Source organism: Aspergillus pseudonomiae (genome assembly GCF_009193645.1).
Source record: "Aspergillus pseudonomiae strain CBS 119388 unplaced genomic scaffold BDV37scaffold_42, whole genome shotgun sequence".
Lineage (NCBI taxonomy): Eukaryota > Fungi > Ascomycota > Eurotiomycetes > Eurotiales > Aspergillaceae > Aspergillus > Aspergillus pseudonomiae.
In genome coordinates, this window is record NW_022476034.1 from 115,764 (window position 1) to 138,155 (window position 22,392).

The 22,392-nt window shown below is 47.9% G+C and overlaps 11 protein-coding genes and 1 non-coding gene across 12 annotated transcripts; 6 read left to right on the forward strand and 6 right to left on the reverse strand.

Moving 5' to 3' along the window:
* Positions 1 to 189: 189 nt before the first annotated feature.
* On the reverse strand, positions 190 to 2,274 carry BDV37DRAFT_294776 (permease for cytosine/purines, uracil, thiamine, allantoin-domain-containing protein; the record flags this gene model as incomplete). The annotated part of the gene is made up of 9 exons (XM_032089711.1): positions 190 to 336; positions 370 to 758; positions 887 to 939; positions 1,057 to 1,512; positions 1,555 to 1,674; positions 1,736 to 1,790; positions 1,830 to 2,106; positions 2,139 to 2,167; positions 2,244 to 2,274. 9 exons carry the CDS (start codon positions 2,272 to 2,274, stop codon positions 190 to 192), a joined length of 1,557 nt encoding a protein of 518 aa, XP_031940508.1.
* A 346-nt stretch (positions 2,275 to 2,620) lies between these two features.
* Positions 2,621 to 3,779, forward strand: BDV37DRAFT_283986 (isopenicillin N synthase family dioxygenase; the record flags this gene model as incomplete). Its single annotated transcript, XM_032087414.1, has 2 exons — positions 2,621 to 2,981; positions 3,046 to 3,779. 2 exons carry the CDS (start codon positions 2,621 to 2,623, stop codon positions 3,777 to 3,779), a joined length of 1,095 nt encoding a protein of 364 aa, XP_031940509.1.
* Positions 3,780 to 4,850: 1,071 nt separating this feature from the next.
* Positions 4,851 to 5,558, forward strand: BDV37DRAFT_147012 (uncharacterized protein). The gene is made up of 3 exons (XM_032078910.1): positions 4,851 to 5,167; positions 5,225 to 5,328; positions 5,397 to 5,558. The coding sequence occupies exons 1-3, from the start codon at positions 4,991 to 4,993 to the stop codon at positions 5,434 to 5,436; spliced, it is 321 nt and encodes a 106-aa protein (XP_031940510.1). The 5' UTR covers positions 4,851 to 4,990; the 3' UTR covers positions 5,437 to 5,558.
* A 2,259-nt stretch (positions 5,559 to 7,817) lies between these two features.
* On the reverse strand, positions 7,818 to 9,011 carry BDV37DRAFT_250863 (aquaporin-like protein). The gene is made up of 2 exons (XM_032082228.1): positions 8,342 to 9,011; positions 7,818 to 8,269 (listed from the first exon to the last, which is right to left on the reverse strand). The coding sequence occupies exons 1-2, from the start codon at positions 8,966 to 8,968 to the stop codon at positions 8,036 to 8,038; spliced, it is 861 nt and encodes a 286-aa protein (XP_031940511.1). The 5' UTR covers positions 8,969 to 9,011; the 3' UTR covers positions 7,818 to 8,035.
* A 2,400-nt stretch (positions 9,012 to 11,411) lies between these two features.
* On the forward strand, positions 11,412 to 12,307 carry BDV37DRAFT_294777 (pectate lyase; the record flags this gene model as incomplete). The annotated part of the gene is made up of 2 exons (XM_032089712.1): positions 11,412 to 11,781; positions 11,854 to 12,307. 2 exons carry the CDS (start codon positions 11,412 to 11,414, stop codon positions 12,252 to 12,254), a joined length of 771 nt encoding a protein of 256 aa, XP_031940512.1. The 3' UTR covers positions 12,255 to 12,307.
* A 904-nt stretch (positions 12,308 to 13,211) lies between these two features.
* On the forward strand, positions 13,212 to 13,976 carry BDV37DRAFT_283990 (putative short chain dehydrogenase; the record flags this gene model as incomplete). Its single annotated transcript, XM_032087415.1, has 1 exon — positions 13,212 to 13,976. The coding sequence occupies one exon, from the start codon at positions 13,212 to 13,214 to the stop codon at positions 13,974 to 13,976; it is 765 nt and encodes a 254-aa protein (XP_031940513.1).
* Positions 13,977 to 14,504: 528 nt separating this feature from the next.
* On the reverse strand, positions 14,505 to 15,386 carry BDV37DRAFT_283991 (NAD(P)-dependent oxidoreductase; the record flags this gene model as incomplete). Its single annotated transcript, XM_032087416.1, has 1 exon — positions 14,505 to 15,386. One exon carries the CDS (start codon positions 15,384 to 15,386, stop codon positions 14,505 to 14,507), a length of 882 nt encoding a protein of 293 aa, XP_031940514.1.
* Positions 15,387 to 16,032: 646 nt separating this feature from the next.
* BDV37DRAFT_t130 lies at positions 16,033 to 16,104 on the forward strand. Its single transcript has one exon. It is a non-coding gene; the product is annotated as a tRNA-Arg (tRNA).
* A 699-nt stretch (positions 16,105 to 16,803) lies between these two features.
* On the forward strand, positions 16,804 to 18,054 carry BDV37DRAFT_294779 (putative methylaspartate ammonia-lyase; the record flags this gene model as incomplete). Its single annotated transcript, XM_032089713.1, has 1 exon — positions 16,804 to 18,054. The coding sequence occupies one exon, from the start codon at positions 16,804 to 16,806 to the stop codon at positions 18,052 to 18,054; it is 1,251 nt and encodes a 416-aa protein (XP_031940515.1).
* A 724-nt stretch (positions 18,055 to 18,778) lies between these two features.
* Positions 18,779 to 20,017, reverse strand: BDV37DRAFT_294780 (putative oxidoreductase, 2OG-Fe(II) oxygenase family; the record flags this gene model as incomplete). Its single annotated transcript, XM_032089714.1, has 3 exons — positions 18,779 to 19,695; positions 19,768 to 19,869; positions 19,921 to 20,017. The coding sequence occupies 3 exons, from the start codon at positions 20,015 to 20,017 to the stop codon at positions 18,779 to 18,781; spliced, it is 1,116 nt and encodes a 371-aa protein (XP_031940516.1).
* A 110-nt stretch (positions 20,018 to 20,127) lies between these two features.
* On the reverse strand, positions 20,128 to 20,634 carry BDV37DRAFT_250865 (uncharacterized protein). Its single transcript, XM_032082229.1, has one exon. The coding sequence runs from the start codon at positions 20,488 to 20,490 to the stop codon at positions 20,224 to 20,226; it is 267 nt and encodes an 88-aa protein (XP_031940517.1). The 5' UTR covers positions 20,491 to 20,634; the 3' UTR covers positions 20,128 to 20,223.
* A 167-nt stretch (positions 20,635 to 20,801) lies between these two features.
* BDV37DRAFT_250866 (mitochondrial carrier domain-containing protein) lies at positions 20,802 to 22,287 on the reverse strand. Its single transcript, XM_032082230.1, has 4 exons — positions 22,011 to 22,287; positions 21,895 to 21,951; positions 21,167 to 21,821; positions 20,802 to 21,111 (listed from the first exon to the last, which is right to left on the reverse strand). Exons 1-4 carry the CDS (start codon positions 22,139 to 22,141, stop codon positions 20,902 to 20,904), a joined length of 1,053 nt encoding a protein of 350 aa, XP_031940518.1. The 5' UTR covers positions 22,142 to 22,287; the 3' UTR covers positions 20,802 to 20,901.
* Positions 22,288 to 22,392: the final 105 nt, after the last annotated feature.

Here is a 22,392-nt window from a genome sequence, read left to right on the forward strand (position 1 = left end):
CGACATTATCTTATATACTAAGGTAAATGTTGAAAAAAAGAGGCAGAAAAAAGGATTCAGAGGTACCAGCTGTCCACGCTCGCCACCACCCCTATTCAGCATGGTAGTAAGTGTACCATGAATGAAGACCAGTCTTCCAAACACATACAGAGAGAAATAGCGAAAAAGCATTTAAATATATAGTATAGATTAAGTGATAGCCCGTTTTATAGCTTCGTCTCGCTTTATACCTTCTGCAACAAAGGAGTCAAACGCATCACTCTCCTGCCTCGAAATATCAACAGCGCCAAAGTCCATTGTAGCATCATCTCTGGCGGAATCGTGCACATCAATATACTCTCTAGGCACGTACCAACCTCAGTTCCTCACCATTACCACGATGGGGAAGCAAAGGCATGATAGATAATATCCCAAGAATGCAATCAGCAGTCTCGTCGGATAGGAAAGGTAATAGAACCGCTGAATAGACAGCGGTGCCTTTACACCAAGCTGATTTAGAAATTCATATAAGCTCGGGCCTATTGAGACTAAATATACTGCAAGAGCACGGAAATTGATTCCGCGTAGGTAGTGGTAGCGACCCTCCGGATTCATGGTGTATAGCTCTGGGATACAAAGGCGGCCTCGGGGGATCAGGTAATAGTCGCAGAGTAGGTCTCCAGCAATCGCAGAGAGAAAAATCTGATAGGAGGAGAGAAACTTGATGAAAACAACAGCTGAGGACAGTGGATACCATGGGCAGATGGCGTACGAGAGGGCTGTACTCATCAATTAGTGACTAGAGCCTAGTTGAGATTTCGACTAAAGCTTGCTTGCCTGCGCATATGAAAACGGCACGCTTGACTTTGAGGTACTTGAGAAGCAAGGCTGCTATATCATTTCCCACTCTGTATGTGAATCAGATCGTAGTGAGCTACTGCAACAGCAATCTGTATTAAACTTACGGCATGGAGTTCTCAAATATATTGGTAAAGATATTTGAATAGAAAAAGCCAAGACAGATGAAAAAGCAGCCCGCTCGGTTTCCAGCTGTATAGCGATCCCCGTCCATGAGACATTCGAGTATATAAATGGGATTTCATATAAGCTGAATTGGTCAGACCAGCTGTTAACGAGGGACATTCATTTCGAAACACCCCCCCAAGTATAGGCTCACTGGTAGCAGCTATCACAGAACCCATGATGGCCATGATAAAGTTGGCCATAGGAAAGCTGAACACTTGACCCAAAACAACATCGTTCGGTCGCCTAGCACATCGCTGAAGATCAGCAGCATTGGAGACGAAGGTGGCAACACTCGCAAGCCCTGGCCAGAAGAATTTGACCACCATCCAAGACTTCTCAGTGCCGTGTATAGTTGAATGCGACTGAAGTGTATGTTGGGAAGATCCAGATAAAGAGAGTGTCCAAGCCAGCATAGCGACAGTGGCACTATAAGAAGCTACCACCTTAATGTATACTAATATCCTCATCTTTGGTATAGGGATAAATAAAAATGCGCAGCTCACAAACCTACATAATGTCAAATTTACCGGCGAGGCACAAAACGGCTACCATGGATGCAAGTACCAGAATATGAAAAAACATATCATTCCCGCACTGGTAAGGGCAGATTTAGAGCCCATCGTAGCTGGAATGTTCGCTATGGATGGGAAAATGGAACGCAGCAGTACGCTGGGCAAGCTCATATTAGCGACGATCAGCGCTATGAATTGCACAGGCAGGACCGGCATACTTGAGACATTGCGCACCCTGGACAGCATTGACACTGTTCCAGACAATGGCCATTACTGCACTGTTAAGCGTAGGTCAAAGAGCCCCCAATGGACTCCAGCTGGACCGACAGAAAACAGGGAAAGGGATACGATACAGTGCGCCAGCGCGACCATTTAGAGCCATGAGAATGCCCGCTAAGATCTGCCCCCCAAGTTGACAGATAATTGACTCCCACATAGACAGTCCGACCGTTAAGCCTGCCGAAGCAGCGTAGAGATTGCCTATATTTCCCGATGCTGAGAACCAAAAGGCTAAGTAAGTGATATGAGTCCATGTTCGATCTTGCACCCTTGTTGGCCTTATCGAGTCATCGTCCAGAAATTCCACCGTCTGAGGGTGCCATCTCGGTCGACACTTTTCACAATCAATTTCTCGTGTAGAGTAGTTAAGACTTTCATAGTGACTCATACAGGAAGAGGAACCTACACAGGGTACTAGACCACCGTGCAAGGTATCATCCAACGGACAGCTCCTACAGGCGGATTTATAGCTACGCATCGCTAGCTCACGTAGTCAGCCGATTTGTGACTCCATGCTTTTTCTGAAGTGGTACAAAACGAAGATAACCCCCGCGGATGGCGCATCAGACAAAGAGTCCTCCCTATCACCGGATCTGGCATCCTGGCAACGCTCGAAGTATGGCAGGGATCGTTCCCTGGGTCGGCCAATGTTTGGATAGGGTTATGTCATGGCTTATCTTCCCCACATAAACTGCCGTGGTCGGCGAATGCAGAGGTGGTGTTGGGTATATATACCGTCATATCATGACCGGACTGGCCAGATTCAAGTCATATGTTTTGACATAGGACTCTTATTTGAAGATATAGCTTCCTCTAACTAGACCATGATTACGCAACCGTACACACAAATTGAACTGTTGAGCGCCAATGGCACGGTGTTACGCCGCGTGTCAACTGCACCCCGTAGATTGCCAACCGATGATGAAATTCCAGTCATTGATTTAGCGCCCATCGATGGCAGTCTGGAGGAAAGAAAAGCCTTGGCTTCCAGGATCAAAGCCGCGTCTGAGAATACTGGCTTCTTTTATATCCGTAATCATGGGGTCCCTGGGGAACTAATTCAGAACTCCCTGATGCAAGCAAAGACCTTCTTCAACCAGCCACTAAGTGAGAAGATGAATATTGATTTTAGTGCCTCAAAGGTTTCAGCTGGCTACCACGAAGTGGGGAGCACGCAGGTCAATCGTAAAGAGACGAGAGACAAGTAATTCGTTCAAGGTGCCTGCTCCTGGCTGACATTTGACGTCAGATCTCAAGGAGACTTTCTCTATGCGATACGACTCAAGAATTGATCCAACCTGCACCGACCCTAACAGTGCATTGGAACAAGGCCGGTCTCGTAACGATGATGACTATATCTGGAAGGGAACTAGCCGTCTTCCAGGATTTCGGGAAGTGACAGTTTCCTTCTGGGAGAGTCGCTTGACATTAGCCCGAAAATTGGTCCGCATTTTTGCTCTCGCGCTCGGCGAACGTGAAGACTACTTTGACGATATCACCACTCATCCAGGCGCAGATGCACTCTATATCCACTATCCGGGGATACCGGATGTCGCAGCGGACTCAGATATTGACGTCGGCATTGGATCCCACACTGACATCCAATGCTTCACCCTGCTCTGGCAGGACAACTCCGGTGGCTTGCAGGTATTGTCGGCTCAGGATGAGTGGCTTGACGCCCGCCCAATTGAAGGAACACTGGTAGTCAACATTGGGGACTTTCTTCAACGCCTCTCGAACAATAGGTTTAAATCTACGGTCCACAGGGTATATAACCGTCAGCCGGACTCGCGCTATTCGATACCGTTTTTCTGTGGGTTCAACCCCGAGGCGGTCTGCAAGGTTGTTCCATCCTGCGTAGATGATGAGCATCCGCCTCTGTACAGGCCAATTTCATGCGGTGATGTATGTTATGAGTACTCTGATCAGTTTGGACTTTTGCTAAGCCTAGTAGTGGCATCGAGTGCGATTAGCACGTTCTAGATTCCATAACGGAGCCAAATAGAATCTTAGGGGCTACTCTGCCAAGTTCTGTGGTTCGACCAAGAGCACAGCTATGCTGTCTAATTTGTAAGTTTTCTTTTCGGCTACGACTGCACGTTGATTAACATGAATGAAAAATGTAAAGTCATATGAATATAGGCCTTTCTTTAGGAGGTCAAATTTAGGAAAGAGTGCATTGACTTGCTTCCTCTCACAGCCAATCATTACCCTAGAAACATTATATGATCTTGTACAGGGAATTAACATGTACACTAGGAGCTCATTTAAAATCTACGTCAATTTCCTCATCTTCTTGCTAGAAGCGATGGGAAATGTCTCTCTCACTGGCCATACCAAGGTTCGCTTATCTAGTAGAGGCTGAGAAACCAGGCTCGATGTCTATACGGGCTGGCCGACCTATTGTTCGCCGCAGGCTCTAGGGACTTGACTTGAATCAATCCGCTTTGCGGCTGTGCGCCATTTTAAGAACTTTGACCTGTTTGAGGACCAGCCATTGATCATCGTTCTTAGCTTCAACTCAATCCTTGAGGTATTATTCTTTTAATGGCTAAGGTGCGTAAGGCCGGCAGTCTTCGTAGAATCTCATTCAAACCTCAACATCCTTTTCTCACGACACCTTGCTAATCGAACCCATTACTTCTGGTACCAAGAGGGTCTGGTCATCCAATGAAGTGTCAGATCCGACCAGTGCCTCCTAAGTGTATGCGGAATCTCATTTAAGTGAGCGACTGACATGTCACTATTCATGACTTTCAGCGGCTCATACCCTTGTTTAGTCCAGTCTAGCCAGGGACCAAAGTCCCCATTGATTGGTTGTCACCCGAAGGATACGAAATGGCCAAATGGCAGTCTTTATGAATACGAGTGAGGCTCCGACGATCTGTCAATAGCGGCCCAATGGCTTTTGACCTAACGTCCATTTGGAACGCCTAAAACGGACATCATTCTTGGCTTGTGGAGCCTCATTGGATATTCTCTACAAGGTTCATTGCGGCGGCGCTCCTCAATGGCTTAGCGAGGGCTGTGCTTGATATTCCTTCGGGCACTGAAGCTATCACGAGAATAGCACTTTATCCATATAAATACTGTACGCAGCTTGCCTACATGATTTCATTTCAATCAGCATTCTCAGAAGATCCGTTACACACCACACAACATTCTGTCTCCCTAAAATCACTAGCAACTTCAAAATGTATCTCTCCAAGTTACTATCCGTTGCTCTCCTCACTACCCTCACCGCTGCTGCTGCAACACCTTCCAATCTTGAAGCGCGTGAGCAGAGCGGATGTAGACAGGCACACGCCGGACTCGCGCAAGCGTCTCAATACTACACATCATTGTCTTCCCAATGGCATGGCAGCGCCAAGGTAAGAATCTTAATTCCAACTTCGGGTATCCTCTCAGATCTGATATACCGTATTTAGAACGCGATAATAAAGCTTCTCAGGGAGCTAGATTCTGAAGCCAACAACATTGCACGGACATGTGCCAGGCTTGCAGAAGTAGAGAAGAGCTCAAAAGAGTCTTTGTATGTTATTTCTCTCGTTTTCACTGATGATCATTGTAGGTTATAGAGGCTAATGACATGATTATTAGCTCGGGGGCTGAACAGGCCGCAAGTGATAGATTCTCGTAAAGCGGTGGCATCCAGGTTCAAGGATATGGATGGTTACTCGAAGACCCATGAAGGAGAGATTGGAAGTCTAATGTATGAAGAACTAGAGGCTAGTAGCAGCAGTAAGCCGTTTATAATTATTAATCTTATGTGGGCATTTTACGACAAGGACCTCTGCGAAGTTGATTTACCCCATTCTCAACTACTTAGGCCAAGCTAAAGTCAGCGAGTTATCAAGTTCAAGAGTAAACTATTGGAAAATACTATACAGACAGTTTTTCCCTTCCGGCTGGAAGTCACAGGGGCGACGTGATGAGCTTTTAAATAACCACATACCTCACATTTGTTTGTATACAGAAGCTACTCCAAATTATCCCTCAAACCCACGGCTCATCAAATCCGATCTATTTCTGGTATAAAATTAACCCCTTAAGAGTCCTGGCAGCCCATCAAAAGCATATGTAATTCCATAATGTCTGAAAAACAACTCAGTCGCTAGAAGCAATCAAGGCTGATTTCTACACCCTCTAAACACACAGTACATCGACGAGTAATGTCACAAATCCGTGCTGGGGCAAAGTAGGAACCTTGTAGGCTACATTACTATCAAAAAGGGAATATATCTAGACCACAACCCGCCAAATAATACCCAACCAGCCGCAAGGGGCTATGCGCAGTCTCCATTTCACTCTGACCAACAACAGCATGCGCCCTCACAGGGCCCTTTCAACAGTCACCATTACTGCACATGCAAGAAAGTGCAACACAGCGATAGCACCTATAGCCGAGCCGAGCGCAAGTGGCCATACAAATTGGTGCGGTGCACCATGCCTGGAAACCGGCAAAATTCGAGTCTAGCACAGATGGTCAGTTCATGCTAGGATGTCTATTCGATGTCTTATCTTGAATACACACCAATCCTGATCGACAAGCCCTCTTCGGGAAACGAAAATCCCTCCACAAGCCCACTGTGCATGGCAGGCGTTGCTGTTGGTGTCCTTGTCACGGCAGAGGCGACGAGGCTGGCGCAAGCAACAAGGATGATTAAGGGTCTCATTTGAAGATACTCTCAACAACAGTTTGATAAGGTCTGGTCCCACTGAGATATCCCTTATGGGTACTACCGCTTTATAGCAATAAGAGGTAATTTGTTCGGGAAGCAGCCCGCTATTTATATCCTGAAGCAGCGGTTAGACGCCTGTATTAGGCGTTCTGAGATGTCAAATTTAATGGTACGATATCTGTCGCCTTTTCTACCATGAACCCAGCAGTCCTTTGCAGTGATACTATTATATCGAGCCTGGGCCCTCTTCAGCTTTACAGATCAGGAAATGTGTCATACTAAAAGCTTGGTTTGCACGGTACATTCGTTCTTCAACACCCCTGGGCCGTAACACGTTTAGATGCTCAACTCATCAAAGTTACCGAGAGCAAGAGTATCTCGTCCATGCTATCCGTGTTGTCCGATGCTGCGCGTGAGACAAGGCTCCCGAAATATTGGTAGAACGGTCGTGGTAGGTAACCACAGTATCATGCGGTAGATTACAATCGCCCAAAGGCATGGCTACAGAGTAACAGCAACGAACTGCTTGGGCCAGGTTACTTGGTAAGGCCGGGCAGCATTCTCGTTGTCAGGCAGTTTAATCCGTCCGTAGAACGAAGCATGTCGGTGGCACAGTAAATGAGCTATATTAGACTCTGTGCGACTAACAATACCTTCCTTACGTCATATGTTGCACAGGGACTGTGTACTATACGGCTGCTTCTTCGCTAAGCTTATCACTATAGGCATTCCAAGCGATTCAACAAGTATTCTTACATCGGTCAAAATATGCACAAGAAATATCCCGGAGCTTCCCCGAAAGATGCGACGAATCAAACTAAGCTCCACGAGCTAAGTTGGGATAGTGATACTGCTCGAATTGACGATTATGTGCATTCAATTACTTATTAGTGAATAGTCAATGTTAAGAGCTCCCAATCTAGTATCAAGTTCGAAGGAACTTATGTCAAATTTGCTCATGTAAGGGAGCCACAAAAATATGGGCAATTGCATAGGCAGAAGTAATGGTCAAACCAGTGGCTACTGAGAGGAAAGGTGGAATAATTCAACAAGTCAAATTGACCATAGTCATATAGGGTGAACCATTTGGGGCAATATAGCATTCTGCGTATCCTTAGGAGCACAACGGTGTCTCTGTTGGGATCAAGTTGTCCGCTCCCTAGGTTACGTGGTGAAAGAGATTCCGCAGTCAGAGCCATTGGTATTGTAACATCCCGCTTCACTTGTATGTTTAGTGCCCTTGTACAATATCCTAATATAGTATAGTATAAAGTACCTTCTATGAGTAATACGCACACAAGCATGTAACTATACACACAAACATATATTCAAAGGTAATCTATACTCTATAGCGTCATCTATACAACAGCAGCATCATACTTATAAAGGTTCAAGCAACTTCAAGCGTAGTAATGTCCATACAAAGCATCATGTCGTATCATGAAGAAGATATCCAATCAATATCTTACTCTCAACATCACCCAACCTCAGCTAAATAACACGTCATTCCTTCATCGCTATGTTCACCAGACGTCGATCACCGGTCATGGAGCTTACTCAATCCAGTCGGAGGGATCCATCCCGGTCTCCCACTTTATCGAGAGCATCCGTAATATGAGAGCCCTCGCCTTCGTAGAGGAGAGAGTCATATGTTGCAGCCCCCACAATGCAGCCGATGATCGGGGCGAACAGGGGGACGACAAAATAATAGTTGGCTGCAGTGAAGACCTCTCTACCATATATAATGGCAGAAAACAGTCTCGGGCCGAAGTCTCTCGCCGGGTTGATAGCCTAGATAATCAGTTTAGTATATAATGCAAGAGCTTATTGTATTTCCAATTCCAATTTCAACTAGGCACGTACGTATCCGGTCTGCCAACCCAAAGAAGCACCGATCGCAAGAAGGAGCAGAAAACTGGAAAGCTGGGGAGAATAGAACCGATGAGCATTTGACGGGTCTGAAATGGTAAGACTTCCAAACATGAGCACTGCCGATCCAAGCACCTCGTTAAAGGCTGCCTCCCAATTCGACCCCAAAGTGGAGGCAGGATAAGTCGAAAAGATGCCTGCCGAATGGTGTCCCTGAGGACTCAAAATTGACCCGCCTGGAATGGTATACTCGGGATCCCAGGATTCAATGGCCGACCGATAGTTGACGTACACCAGGGCCGCACCAACAAAACCACCTAGAAATTGGGCGATCAGTTTACCTGGCAGCTTTTTCCATTGTCCTGGTGTAGGCCGAATGAGCGCGGTACAGATGGTGACAGCGGGGTTGATGGTTGGACTAGGGTCAGCAAGATAGCCGGAGATACAGACGGCGGCTGCCCAGGACATGTTGATAGAGAGCCAAGTGCCATATTGATAATCGGATAGGAGACATTGTGCAACCACTCCATCTCCAAGGACAATCAGGAGGGCTGTTCCGAGGAATTCGGCCGCATATGGCTTCAGAGATCCCCTAGGGAGCGTAGACATATTCAGAAACATCTTCCTCGGTCTGACGAAGCGATTGGAAGTCGGGAGAAGGAAAGACAGAAAGAAACAGAGACGGGGGAGGGGGAAGCTGAAGTCATGGTGTTTACGATCTGCCGATCAACTGGTTTCACCGCCCCCAGTCCGGTAATCCGAGATATCTCCCGGAACTGCCCTATACGGAATAGTGTGCCATCATATGATGTACGCGAGAAGCCGAATGTTTTTTTCTGAAAGGATGTGAATCGACAGATCTTGGGTTCTTCTGGTACTGTGAACGGAGTACTGTGTATATAGATCGGGTATTCCAAGTAGTATTTGCATATATATTTCATTCTATTCCACATCACCCCTGACACGGGGAGCCAATCAGGTTTTGCCGTGCGCCATAGTGCCAGGGTCCCAGGTGGTGGATCATTCTGAACAATCCAAGCGCCCAGGTCAGCGTTACTAGACTTTTAGTCAATGCTGTTACTGTGCAGTAGACTCCTCTTGGCATGAACCTTCAGTATAGCTTAAGTAGATATTTCCCTGGAATCCATAGGTGTACCGAAAAAACGATATAGATCTAGACTCATTCTCTTTAGTGGTCCTATTAGCCCTTCTTTGCCAAATAGTGCTAGGAATACATTTAAGAAGGCTTCGCAAGGTACTTAGGAGCTATTCCGTGGGTCTTGTTCAAGAATTTTTGGTCCCATTAGCTCTACACAAGTCGAGATGTGCCCCTCAACTCTGTCCTTCAATCTCTCGGTTATATTAAAATCACCGAGGAAATATCAACGTGCATTTTCTGGCATTGACACCTGACACAGATTGATCAAATGCTTGAACATGGGAAGACTCGATCATCTCGCTAAGGGTATAAAGGCTCTCGACTACGTGAGCTTGTTAGGCAAGGTGACCAGAATTCAGAATATCCACGGTTAGTTGTTTTGACCAATCTACACTTGTCCCATGAAGTTACCACTCGCTTATTTCCTCCTGTGCAAGTAGCTATCTTTAGAATATAGTTGAGAAACCGCCACCCTTCGATATTATTGTTGTTATGCATTCGCCCGAACCTCAAGGAGTTGCTGCACATAATAATGCTAATTAACCGATATCTAATCTATAAGGTGATAATCACATGCAAGTAATTATCTCCCCTTTATGAGCATAATGTCTTGTATGGCCTGTAGAGGATCTGCATATACGTGTGGCGCATTGTCACTAACCGATTGGTTATCAAGATGATGCTAATTCTACTCCGTACAAGTGCACGATCTCCCGGCGATATCACGGCGAATTAACGAATTTCGCGCAGAAACTTCCGGATGGCCCATTAGGCTCTGGCCTCTGTATGCCACACTATTTACACTATTTCATCCCCGAGCCAACTTGAAACATAAGGTTGGCTTGGCAAGCCTTGGCTGGTGGTCGGTAATTTGACCATGCGGGATTTGGCCTGCGATTATCACCCATTCCCGACGATAACAAGGACCGGAGGTCACTGTAAGTTATTAGGTTGTGCGGTATCAGAGCACTCATCATACACTCAGGGCTTATGTTAACAAAAAGAGTCAATTTGCCCACAAGTTAATCGTCTGGAAACGTCTCTCTCTCCGGCAGAACTTCGCACTCGTCCGTTCCACGGTTACTAGTTTTATAGTGGTCCGTGGAACTGTACTGCTCGTACCGGCGTCTCTACTAGTCGCTGGAAGTCGAGCTTACTGCGCCACGGAAAAGGTTCCGTTAGAGTGAAACAAGTAGGGTCCCTAAATATAGCTAAATAGCCAAAGGAGCCCATTAGAAGTCTAGGGTCCTCCCCGTATCTTCCTAATTAGGTGGATCACGCCGCACTATTATACCTCTTGCTTGTGTGAGGCCTATTGTTGCAAGACTTAGCCTGAGTTGATCCGGGATCTGCCCGAGTCAGGAGTCAGGACCCTTTGGATTATTTCACCACACGGACCTGAAATTGACCCTTTATGCGCTAATAGCTGTTGAAAATCAAACTACTGACTCATTACCACCAATCGGATGTCTGGAGAAAGCCCGGTTGTCGCGGATTGATACTCAAGGAGGCCTTAATCCTCAGGTTCAACAGACCCTGTCAACTAAAGGGCCGGCAAGTGCTCAGGGAATGTAGGTCCGAGTGGAGACACCCAACCAAGGAGCCCATTCAAAGAGCTCAAGACTATGTTCTGGTAGACTTCTAGGGAGCGCTTCAGTCTGGCCGCTGTTTCGCCCTTACGCCCGGTTTTTCAACAATGCCGCGTGTGTTTAATTGAAACAAGACATACCAAGACTATTAGATTGTCCATTCATATGTAATCATCCAGATTTCTGGTCCGTATACCCCTGGAAGAAGTATAAATACCTCGCCATTTCCCTCATTGGAGTCTTCTAGACAAGCAGAGCAACAATTGAATCAAACTTCTCTTCGCTATCAAGTTATCAACCACTCCTCGCATCCACCATGTACCAGAAACTTCTCCTCGTTCCCCTCCTCCTCACCTCGGCTCTGGCCAGCCCTCACGATGCCTCCTCGCACCAGAAGTTCCACCAGCTGAACGAGCGCGCTGCATTCCCCATTCCCGCCTCCAAGGGTAGCCAAACCTTTAAGGAACCTTACTACGTCAAGGGTACCTATGATGGTGGCATGAAGACCTTCGACCGTGGTGTCAAGTGTACCGGTCAGAAGGAGGGTGGCGACAAGGACGCTGTCTTCATTGTCGCTGACGGTGGTGTCCTTCGCAACGCCATCATTGGTGCTGACCAGATTGAGGGTGTGCACTGCGAGGGTTCTTGTACCATTGAAAACGTCTGGTGGCAAGAGGTCTGCGAGGGTATGTTCATTCGCCATCTCACATCTTCTCTCTCCTATTCATTGTATGCAGTGAACTAATAAATATGTATAGATGCTCTCACCTTCAAGGGTACCGGCAGCGGCGTCCACAAGGTCATCGGCGGTGGTGCCCAGGGCGCCGAGGACAAGGTCATCCAGCACAACAGCGGCGGCACTGCCATCATCCAGGATTTCACTGTCCAGAACTTCGGCAAGCTGTACCGCTCCTGCGGCAACTGCAAGAAGCAGTTCAAGCGTACTGTTCAGATCAGCGGTATCAAGGCTAGCGGCGGCAAGACTCTTGTTGGCATCAACCCTAACCTCGGCGACTCTGCCACTATTGACGGCTGTGCTAGCAGCGTTAAGGAGATCTGTGTCGAGTACCAGGGTACCGATAACAACGGCAAGGAGCCCAAGAAGGTTTCCTCCGGCGCTAGCAACACTTGCAAGTTCAAGCCCCTGGCTAGCTGCTAGATTAGGTGGTGGGAGATCAGGGACTAAAGAGGTGAAGGTGGTAGCTGTGGTCGACAACACTCTGTATTTTTAACTTCTCATTCGTTCATTTTTAGTTAGAACTATACATATATACATCAAGCCAAAACACTTTAATATTTTATTTAAACACTCCCCAAGGCAGTGGCACACAAGATTGCGTCATCGCATATTCTCGCAATGCATCCATGAGCTACGTAGCAGAATATAAAGAGAAAATAATTGCAAATTCGTATAATTCTAATATAGGGGTGTCACACTAGAAGGAAACTCTGTTGAACCCCGGTGTGTTATGGCACATATACATGTAGCCAGTTACCAACTACCAGCCGTCATTATTGTATTTGTGGGGGTGCAATTTGCAACGCATTCCTTTGCTGGAAGACCCCAACATTTTGGAGATCATAAAGAGCTCTTATATTTTTAAAGATACTACATAGCTGAATACTCAAACGATTGTCGATTGAGAACCGGAAAGCAAGGTTTTCTGAAAAGCCATGGTCCAGCAACGAAACAATCTTCTTTTTCTTCAACCATTTGCATAGAATTGCATCGAAGATTGCTTAGGAATGTAATATCACTATCGAACGCGAGTCTTTTTGTGAGTCACGTAACCTTAAACAAGCTTGTATTTATAATCAAATTATATACAATTATCGTGGTTCTGATGGCAGCTAGGCGTTTCCATTAACAGATGCCAAGCATGAATACGAGGCCAATCCTTCGATACGAAGCACGATGTCGTTCGTGCTCCGATCTTGCTAGGCCTTTGTATAGGGAAGTAGGGGGCACCTTCAAGTCCAGGAAGTATAAATATAGGATTGCGATCAGGGAATTAAGGGAGCAATTCCATCGAGGAAGTCACCTATCTCTAGCATTCCCTGCGAGAAGTCTACAATTTTTGATCTTTTGGTATTCTTTCTCTTCCAAACAAAATCAATGGCATCATACTCAGGCAAAAACGTGGTCATTATCGGTGGTAGCCATGGCATCGGCCTATCGACAGCTCAGCTTCTGGTTAACGGGGGTGCAAAAGTCCTGGTCACCGGCCGAAGTCTTAGACCCATCGAAGCAGCAAAACAACAGTTAAAAGATAAGGCCGAGATTGTGTCATGCGATATCACTTCAACCGCGGCCATATCTGATCTTGTTCAGACGGCGCAGTCCTTCTTTGGCCCTAGACAAAGCATCGATCTTCTTTTTGTCAACGCTGGCTATGCCTCTCTAGAGCCATTCTCTACCGTATCAGAGGACTCTTTCCGACGAACATTCGACACCAACGTGTTCGGTGCCTTTTTTGTGGCGCAGAAGCTCTCCCCTCTCCTAAAAGATGGTGGTTCCATTGTATTCACCACCTCGGTTGCAAACCAGGTCGGCATCCCAGGCATGGCGACGTACTCGGCCTCCAAGGCTGCCGTCCGGTCGTTTGTACAGACATTGGCAGCAGAGCTAGTTAGTCGGAAGATTCGTGTAAACGCGGTCTCCCCTGGCTTTGTGAAGACCCCAACGATGGGTGTCGCAGGTGCCTCGTGTGATGATCTACGAGAGTTCGAAAACCAGGGCGTTCAGACTACACCCCTGGGTAGAATTGGAGAACCGGTCGAAGTCGCGCGTGCCGTTTTGTTCCTCGCGTTCGAGGCAACCTTTACAACGGGCTCGGAGGTGACACTCGATGGCGGGCTGGCGTTATTGAAGGCGCATTAGTGGTGAATCTGAGCGGGACAAGACTACTGTCGGCCTACAATATACGTATGCTAAGTAATGCATACATAGAATGAAGGTGCTATAAAGACGTAGCGGTCATTTTTGGCTTGTGATCATTCTCCCCTTAGATTAGACTATAAACAAGTAACTACCACTCATGTCAGCTTTCCTCTTCAACGTATATCTCAACGAGAGTACTGTTAACCAGATTCAAACATAATATAAAACATATTGTATGTTGATGTAATAGCTATCAAAAATAGGGGGTATTACATCCTATGAGCTCCACCGTCTATTGCATATCCTCACCTTCACAAAGACAGACATCTGAGTTTTCTAGTCCATTATGGTCTTCATCCTCCAGAATTTCATCTCTTCTCCGTGAACGGCAAACTCAGGAGGGCCCACTTCCCAAGCCCAGACATGTAAACTGGTGATGAATCAAGAGGTTCATTTGCCACGTGCTACTATATGATAATAGAATGAACACAGAGTAGTTTTACCACAACACAGAAATATAGCGGCCCCTTACTCCAAGCTTTTCTTCACCTCCATATAATCAATCAGCGCTGATAGATCCTCGCCCCCATGGCCCTCACCCACTGCTTTCTCTATCAACGCTGTTATCGGAAGGATCATCTGCGAGGAGACCCCTTGCTCCTCGCCAGCTTTGACAATGTTTTCCACTCCGACCAATTGCATGTCCAGGTTAGATCCCTGTGTGACATAGTTTCCCTCATCGATCTGTTTCGCGATAGAACCAAGATATCCCGTCATTGCCGACAACCATGGAGTCAGAAGCGGCAATAGTCCGGTAGCTGTCTTACCCTGCTCGGACTTGATCAGAGCAACCGCATGCAGGAACCCGGAGAAGAGACCATACATTCCCGATAACAAAGCCAGGTCATGCAGAGAGGCAGACCCTGCATCGGTACCGAGGAATTTACTCGTCCCAAGGAGAGACAGATGGCTTTCGATGCTCTGGAAAAGCTCAAGTGATCCTCCACTGTAGAGAAGGACAGCATGTGGAGAGCCAATCATAGTGGGGACCGCCATAATGCCGCCGTGGATGTACCGTGCTCCGTTGGAGGTGACGAAATTTGCAAGGTGACGAGCCTGGTTTGGTGTCCCATTGGTAAGGTTGACAATAGTCTTGTTGGACAAATTGTTGGATACATCCCGTAGAATGCCCTCGACAGCTTCATTGTTAAGGAGACATATAATGATGAGGTCGCTGGCGTTGATGCCTTCCGAGATTGTAGAAGCTAACTTGGCACCCTGCTCAACGAGCGGGGTGGCCTTTGCAGTAGTTCGATTCCAGACAGTTGTTTTGTAGCCATGTTCGAGGTACTTGGCTGCCAGGGCCGTTCCCATGGCTCCGAGACCGAATATGCTTATGTGCTTAGACATTGTAAGGTATGGATGATTGTGTTGTTTCCTTGGGCGGCTGAAATTAGACCGTCATCACAAAGCCTTTTATATTCACACAATTCCGGGGAAAGCTCTATCATTACACCTTATTGTGACTCAATGCTGATTTGAAATCAAAGATTGATAATTTCATATTCTTCCCGTTTCCACGTAGCTCAACTGCTATATCGAAGCTCGTATTCGAAACTTGGCAAGCAACCCCAATTGAGGCATGCTACTGTCCCGAAATAAAAGGTTCCAGTTACGTACCAGTATTAGCTTTGTTGGATATCGTCCATGGCGCGTCCTTTTGGAGGCTGGGAGCTAGCCTGGACACATTCCAGGTGAAATATTTTGGCTAACTACAACAGAATAGCCCGGGGATTTGAAGATATATACTTCCAATAAGGTGACTTCTTGAGTCTCGCGGAAGCATGCTAAATAAGCCCACCAAACTAACTTTAAAGTTGTCCTTAAGGTAAATAGTAGCTGCACCATGTTAGATCCCGGTTTATGGTAAGATTATGGTCCCTGAATCGCTTCACACATGTGCAACCTCTTTAGGGATCACTTCAAATTTCAAAAGTGGTTTTACAATATTATGATGGAATATATAGCAAATTACTGCATACTTAATTCAACAATTGGCCGGCTGGCCCAATGGCAAGGCGCTTGACTACGAATCAAGAGATTGCAGGTTCGATCCCTGCGTCGGTCATTCTTTTTGGTTTTATCTTTCTTTCCCGCGTCTCAGACATATTCTGCCATTCCACTCTCGCATCCTTCTTCTTTTTCTTCCTGCCTTTTCTCAATCTCTACTCCTCTCTCCTCGACATTCTCCCCTCATTCTCCAAGTCGAGAGGCCTGAGCTCGACATCCTTTCGGGTCCCCCAACGGTATACCCCCCTTAGTATTTCTGTCCCCAGGCCCACCCGGTGAAAACACCCGTTAATACTTGCGTCATATCAATTGCTAGAGTATCACTACCACTAAGTAATATTTGACTGCAATGAAGTCTTATTGCAAGCTAAAAGCCTCTACTGATCTCTGGCTTGTCCAAAAATACAGTTAAGATTAGGATACCACTGCCTTAACGACTCAACCATATCTTTATGTCTTTGTGACCTCAAATGTTGGTCAACATTGTAGACGAGCATACGCTCCCCTGTAACCCGGAGTGGGACGACTCCTCGGATGGACAAATCGCTACAGGTATCCTAGCATCATTAGTTAGACGGGTTCAATTTAGGCGCAGGATCTTGACGCCGATCACATCTCCATGTCCAGCGTCCTCCCGGTGGGAAGTGATCCCCACAGATGGAACTACTAGGTGGGCTTTCCCCGAGAGTATATATGTATGTACTTTGCATCGTACTAGACCTTTAGAATCAGGGTATTATCAATTGAATCAAGTACCATGTACGCATCTGAGATCCAATTTGTTGTCGGGCTTTCCGGGTATTTCGTGAAAGACCTCCAAGCAGTCCGACAGAGTCCAACATATGATCCACTGATTGACAATGTACCCCCCCAAACACCCGGTTTCAAGAGCGTAGTACAAGCCGGCCAGGCTATCTCTATCCTCCTACATCTCCCAAATGGGACAATTGCAGTGGGCGACTGTGCCGACGTGATCTTTTCCGGGGCTGCGTCTCGGGATCCCCTCTTCATCGCCGAAGAGCACCTCCCTATCTTAGAGTCTGTCGTCAAACCTCGGCTCCTTACATGCGACCTTGCTCGATTCCGAGAAAATGCAATCAGAATGGATGGGCCCTGGCCTGAGTTGCAGCAGGCCAAATTGCATTCCGCCGTGAGATATGGCATCACGCAGGCGCTCCTCGCCGCCACTGCATTAGTGCATCGATGTACTATGGCTGAGATCATATCGCGCGAATGGGGGACTGCACTGTCACGCCATCCGATTGATATTCTGGCCTCTTGTCACAGGAACGATCACCTACAACTGGACCGAATGATTATGAAACGGGTCCCAATGCTTCCCCATGCCTCCTTCGTGCATGTCCACGACATAGGACCTAACGGCAAAACTTTGATAGATTACGTCAAGACAGTATCTCAACGTGTTCAGGAGCGAGGAAGCCCTGGATACCGTCCTCGACTCCACTTCGATGTCTACGGAACAATTGGTGATCTCTTTCCCGACAATGACAGCCTGGCGTCTTTCCTTTCCCAGGTACAGCGATCCGCCCAGCCATACGATCTGCTCATTGAATCCCCGGTCATCGCGCCTACTCAGTCCGAGCAAATACGACGACTGGCAGATCTACGGCAACTCCTGCGAGCGCGCTCGATTCACGTCCAGATTGTCGCCGACGAATGGTGCAATACGCTAGAGGATATTCGCAAATTCGCTGATGCGGGCGCCGTGGACTACGTGCAGATCAAGATGCCTGATCTGGGAGGGGTACATAACAGCATTGACGCCGTACTTTATTGCCAGGACAAGGGCGTGGGCTGCTGTCTTGGAGGATCGGCCAATGAAACTGACGTTTCTGCCCGGGTTACGGCGCATGTTGCCTTGGCCACGAAACCGGGCTTTCTGCTCTCGAAGCCTGGGATTGGCGCTGATGAGGGCGTCATGATCCTTACGAATGAGATGTTGCGTGCGTCTGCCGTGGCCTGGAGGACGAGGGCGCATAAGTTGTAAAGTTCGGATGGAGACGGTGGCTACCTGAGCCCTGATGCGTGGACGGAGTCTAGCTGATTAGTAGCTTTTAGTCAAGAAAGTATACAATTTGCCCCCTGTTTTCTTTCCGTCTACCCCTCTTCTTGTCGATGCAGAAACCCCTCTTTCTGCTCTTTAGTTGCATGGAAATTGAACCCCCGCCGTGGATTATTCACCAAAGGATACGACATGTGTGGTGGATACCTGAGAACATGAGGCCAAAGCGCTGATCAAACGGATTTGAGCGGCCCGCCCGCTGGGTTCCAATGTATATCACCAGTCCCACTGGCTGCCCGGTTACAAGTTGGTCGTTAGCGCTCTGCACAATTGAACTAATTCAGGTGGATCTCTTACTCCGCGCTCTAGATCGCTGGCCAACCTGTAGTAATTCATACGAACTACCCCACTTCGGCTTCATGGTCACGCCAAGTTTCGAGCACGTTGACTATGGATGGTGAGAAGGACCCCCACACAGATCGTACATCGCCACTCTGCTGATTCCTTGCTTTGCTGCCTTGTTGTGAAGGATTCTTTGGCAAAAAGGCATAGAGCAATCCACTGAGAGGGCTTACCAGTGGTCTGTTAAGCAAGGTATACAGTTAGTTCTCAGAAGGGCAGTTCAGTTTCGAGATAAGGAGAGTTCAATTGGTCATGTAAGAGTTTAATCGATAACTGAGTAGACTTCATAGAGCAAGAACACAATGAACTATTCGTAGAACACCTTGGCCTTGAATCCTCCCATCGTAACATTCTCACCCAGATCCGTCGGAGACCGAGTCCAGTTCTTCTTAATCCTCGCCCGAGTCCATTCAGGTGCTGGGATATCGATGTCGGTAGTATCTTTATGATACCCCTCTCTCCGAAGCAACGGACTATCCACACTCCTCAACTTCAAGCGATCGCTCGGTCGTACAAAGTAGAGAAGTCCGAGCCGATCGTGGTGTTGCTGGTCTTCAGGGGGTACAATGACGCGGTGCACGCCGCTCTTCAACCACCCGTTCGACAACATCGTCATGATATCAGCGATATTCACCGACAGCGTTCCTGGACGGATCGGAAGGTATTCCCATTCGGAATCATCGTACTTCTTGACCTGGAGAGCCGCGACGGGCTGCTGGAACACAAAGGTGATGGTGCCATTGTCCGTGTGTCCACGGGAGTAGAGATGCTTGTACTTCTCGTTCTCTTCGGGGGTGCGGGCCCGGTAGCACATGTAGCGGAGGCCGCTGTCGCATTCGGCCTCATAGCGATGTCCGTCCACAAGCTGGTCCTCTGGGAGTTCCAGGATGATCGCAAGCAGCTGGAAGAGTTTATAGGCAATATGCTCGTGGCAGTGGCGGTGGAACTGCTCGATTTCCTCCCAGTAGCGTCTCACGACGTCTGGGTGGTCCCGGTCGTATTGGGGGAGGAATTTCATAATGTTATAGAATTCGATGTTGTCGCGGAGTCCGGGCAGGATCTCGATCGAACCCAGAGGTCGGTAGCCATTGTAGATTCCTTCTTCTAAGGGGGCGCGGAAACTCCGTCGTTCTTCCTCCGGGAGTGAGAAGAATTCTTTGGCGATGGCGAACTGCCGGTCGATTTGTTCTTGGGTGAGACCGAAATTGGTCACGTAGAAGAAGCCTGTTCAACGGTACATCAACTGGGTGTTCAATGGGATTGATGAGACAGGTAAGGAACGGGAGTAGTATATACCAACTTCGTGCGCGGCATCCTTTAGCTGCGCTGCGAGCTTCTCTTTTCCACCAGGGCGATCGAACTCGGACAGGTCAATCGTGACCAAGTCCGCATATTTCACTGTGTCGTCTTAGTATCCTATGTTTGGTAATCGGATCTCTGGCAACTCACGATCTTGCTTTGACTCGGGCGGATGGATATACTTTTCTAGAGGCTTTGTGGATTTGGTTCTGGGTACTTCCACTACGGACTCCGTTTGAGTGGCCATGGCGTGTAAAGCTCAGCGTAGTGGACGGGCAATAAAACAGTGTACTGGTAGAGGTTGTCTACGATCCTCTTGTCCTTGACTGTCCTATTAGTAGCAGTGCGAGGTGCAATGGCTTGTAGTCCATTGGCTGTCCCTCGGAGAATCTCGGTTTCAAGGCCCATGCCAGAATGCAGCTGACGTCGTGCATCAGATCGGCTCAGATCTTTCTAAGCTGCCCCGCTTCCCTTTCCATGTCTCTGATAAGTCTCTCTTTGTTGACTCTGCTTACTCGTGGAGATCCTTACCCTAACAGTATGATGACGCACATGAATGGACCGCTCTTCTAGGAGGCCATGCATCTGAGGGACGAGCGATATGCAAAGCCCCCTCCTTATGAGGGGTAATCTTTGTGTATCGCTCTGCGAGTATGGTGGGTTTGGGATGACGTTCTGCATGTCCTGATGGGGCCGCTGTGGCGCTATTAGATTGTTCATCTCATGGGCAGCTTGTTGGGGGTACGCCCGAAATCAAAGCTATGGAGCGCTTGTGCCTGGATGGGATCAGGTGTCACTAGCTAAACGTAGTGAACGCAAGGGGCCAGCATTCAATGCGTTCCCTCATGCGTAGGAATGCGCGGGGATCCAACAGGTATTGGTATTTTGCCTGTATTCCCTGCCAATTTGGGTCATGATCGATATTCAGAGTGTCGGATTATTGTCAAAGGGACAAGTGCCTCCGTTGACATACGAAGCTGCATTGTTAGCAGACCTTATCTCCTGAGGGACTATTAACATTTATCTTCAATGTCGTTATTATATTACAAGGTATCGTTGCACCTGGTCTATCGTACATCTATAATACATGAGAAGGGAATATTGAGGCCTGGGCCTCACTTAAACACGAGCTTAGCGACGCTCGAGGACCTTGAGGACCAGCTCATAGGTACCGATTGTAAGAGCAGCAGAAGGAACGGTCCGCAGTAGATGTGCCGTCAAGCCTCCATACAGCGCTGCCGCACCTTCTTCCTTTATGATCAACCGCGCACACTGAAGGATTCCGGTGTACTTCTGGCGACCGTCCGCCATCGGAGCCTGTCGTAATCTAGTCCTGATAACCTGCGACAAGTTAGATGGAACATCCGAAGCTGAGAAGACTAGTGGCAGAGCTTACCTCATGGGGATACGCAATCAAACACGCGATCAACTTCGACAAACCCGAAGCTCCACTCATAGCAAGACCCTGAACAAATCCGTTTGTCTCGCTCTTCTCATTGAGATCAATCCTCTTCGAGATCATCCCCTTGAACCTCTCATACATGGCCAGGTGCAGTGTCGTCTCAATCGTACCCAGGAAGCTCGCCGACAAGCCCCGATAAAAGCCCTTGGGTCCCTCCTGTTGCAGAACCTGCCTGGCGCAATCCAGACTGTTCTTATACCGCCGGGCTCCGGCCTTATCAAGCTGAAGTCGCGTCTTGACCACCCAGATCGGATTCGTGACTGAGCCGGTGGCAATTCCAGCGCATGCAGCGGATAAGGCATGCACAAGCGATGAATCCTTTTCGCATCCGATTATCTCCGGGAGAAGCCGTTTGCAGTTTCCGTATGTGTAGAATTTGACCGCGCTGGCCGGAACGACACCGGTCAGACTGGGTCCGAGGCCCTTAAAGAGACCTCTCCAGCCTTCCACGCGGTGAATGGAGAAGAGGATTTCGAATGTGTCGCGGAAGTGAAGGAGGGAGGTACGGTAGAATGATGGACGAAGATGGGGCTGTGTAGGAACCGGATGAGGCTTGGCTGCCTGGGTTTGGTAGTAGTCTGTTTGTAACCTATGGTTGTGTCGAATTGCGTTAACCCACGGACACAGTCTGTACAAGAAAGATTTCTGCGATTGTATCGTACCTGGTCCGGAGGACATCGAGTGGACTTGTGAGAACCGCCGTGACCATTCCACCTGTGCTGTATTGATACCAGTCTTAGTATATAAGCCAGAAAACACTTCTTCCAGGACCACTCACGCGCCAGCGATCATATGGGACCACGATCCCAAAGACGACACATTGGGCTTTGCTTGCAAGCCATTCGTCGGGAGTGGCGACGCGAGCGATTCTCGCGCCACGTCTCCTGGCTTGTGGGCGATGTTCTGCATTTTGATAAGAGAAGAAGGATGCTGTCACAGATTTTTCACTTTTCTTGCTGCATTGAATAAAAGGAATAAAGCAGAACGTCGCACCCCGAAACGGCAAAACGAAAGAACTGCGGCCTTTTGCTGGCTTGTTTTTGCGGAGATACAAAATAGTTCCCGGAGTGAAAATTGAAAGTCCGACTTTTTGCGGAGTGGAGTCCAATGGTCCGCGACTGATTGGCTGTCGACTTCAGGGCCGACGGTCTGGCCGCCTT

Coding starts and splice junctions, on each gene's coding strand:
- BDV37DRAFT_147012 (XM_032078910.1), top strand. CDS start 4,991: ATGTATCTCTCCAAGTTACTATCCGTTGCTCTCCTCACTACCCTCACC. Junction 5,168..5,224: donor AATGGCATGGCAGCGCCAAG/GTAAGAATCTTA, acceptor TACCGTATTTAG/AACGCGATAATAAAGCTTCT. Junction 5,329..5,396: donor AAGAGCTCAAAAGAGTCTTT/GTATGTTATTTC, acceptor CATGATTATTAG/CTCGGGGGCTGAACAGGCCG.
- BDV37DRAFT_250863 (XM_032082228.1), bottom strand. CDS start 8,968: ATGTTTCTGAATATGTCTACGCTCCCTAGGGGATCTCTGAAGCCATAT. Junction 8,270..8,341: donor TGGGTTGGCAGACCGGATAC/GTACGTGCCTAG, acceptor CTGATTATCTAG/GCTATCAACCCGGCGAGAGA.
- BDV37DRAFT_250865 (XM_032082229.1), bottom strand. CDS start 20,490: ATGAACAATCTAATAGCGCCACAGCGGCCCCATCAGGACATGCAGAAC.
- BDV37DRAFT_250866 (XM_032082230.1), bottom strand. CDS start 22,141: ATGCAGAACATCGCCCACAAGCCAGGAGACGTGGCGCGAGAATCGCTC. Junction 21,952..22,010: donor TCCCATATGATCGCTGGCGC/GTGAGTGGTCCT, acceptor GTATCAATACAG/CACAGGTGGAATGGTCACGG. Junction 21,112..21,166: donor TGATTGCGTATCCCCATGAG/GTAAGCTCTGCC, acceptor AACTTGTCGCAG/GTTATCAGGACTAGATTACG.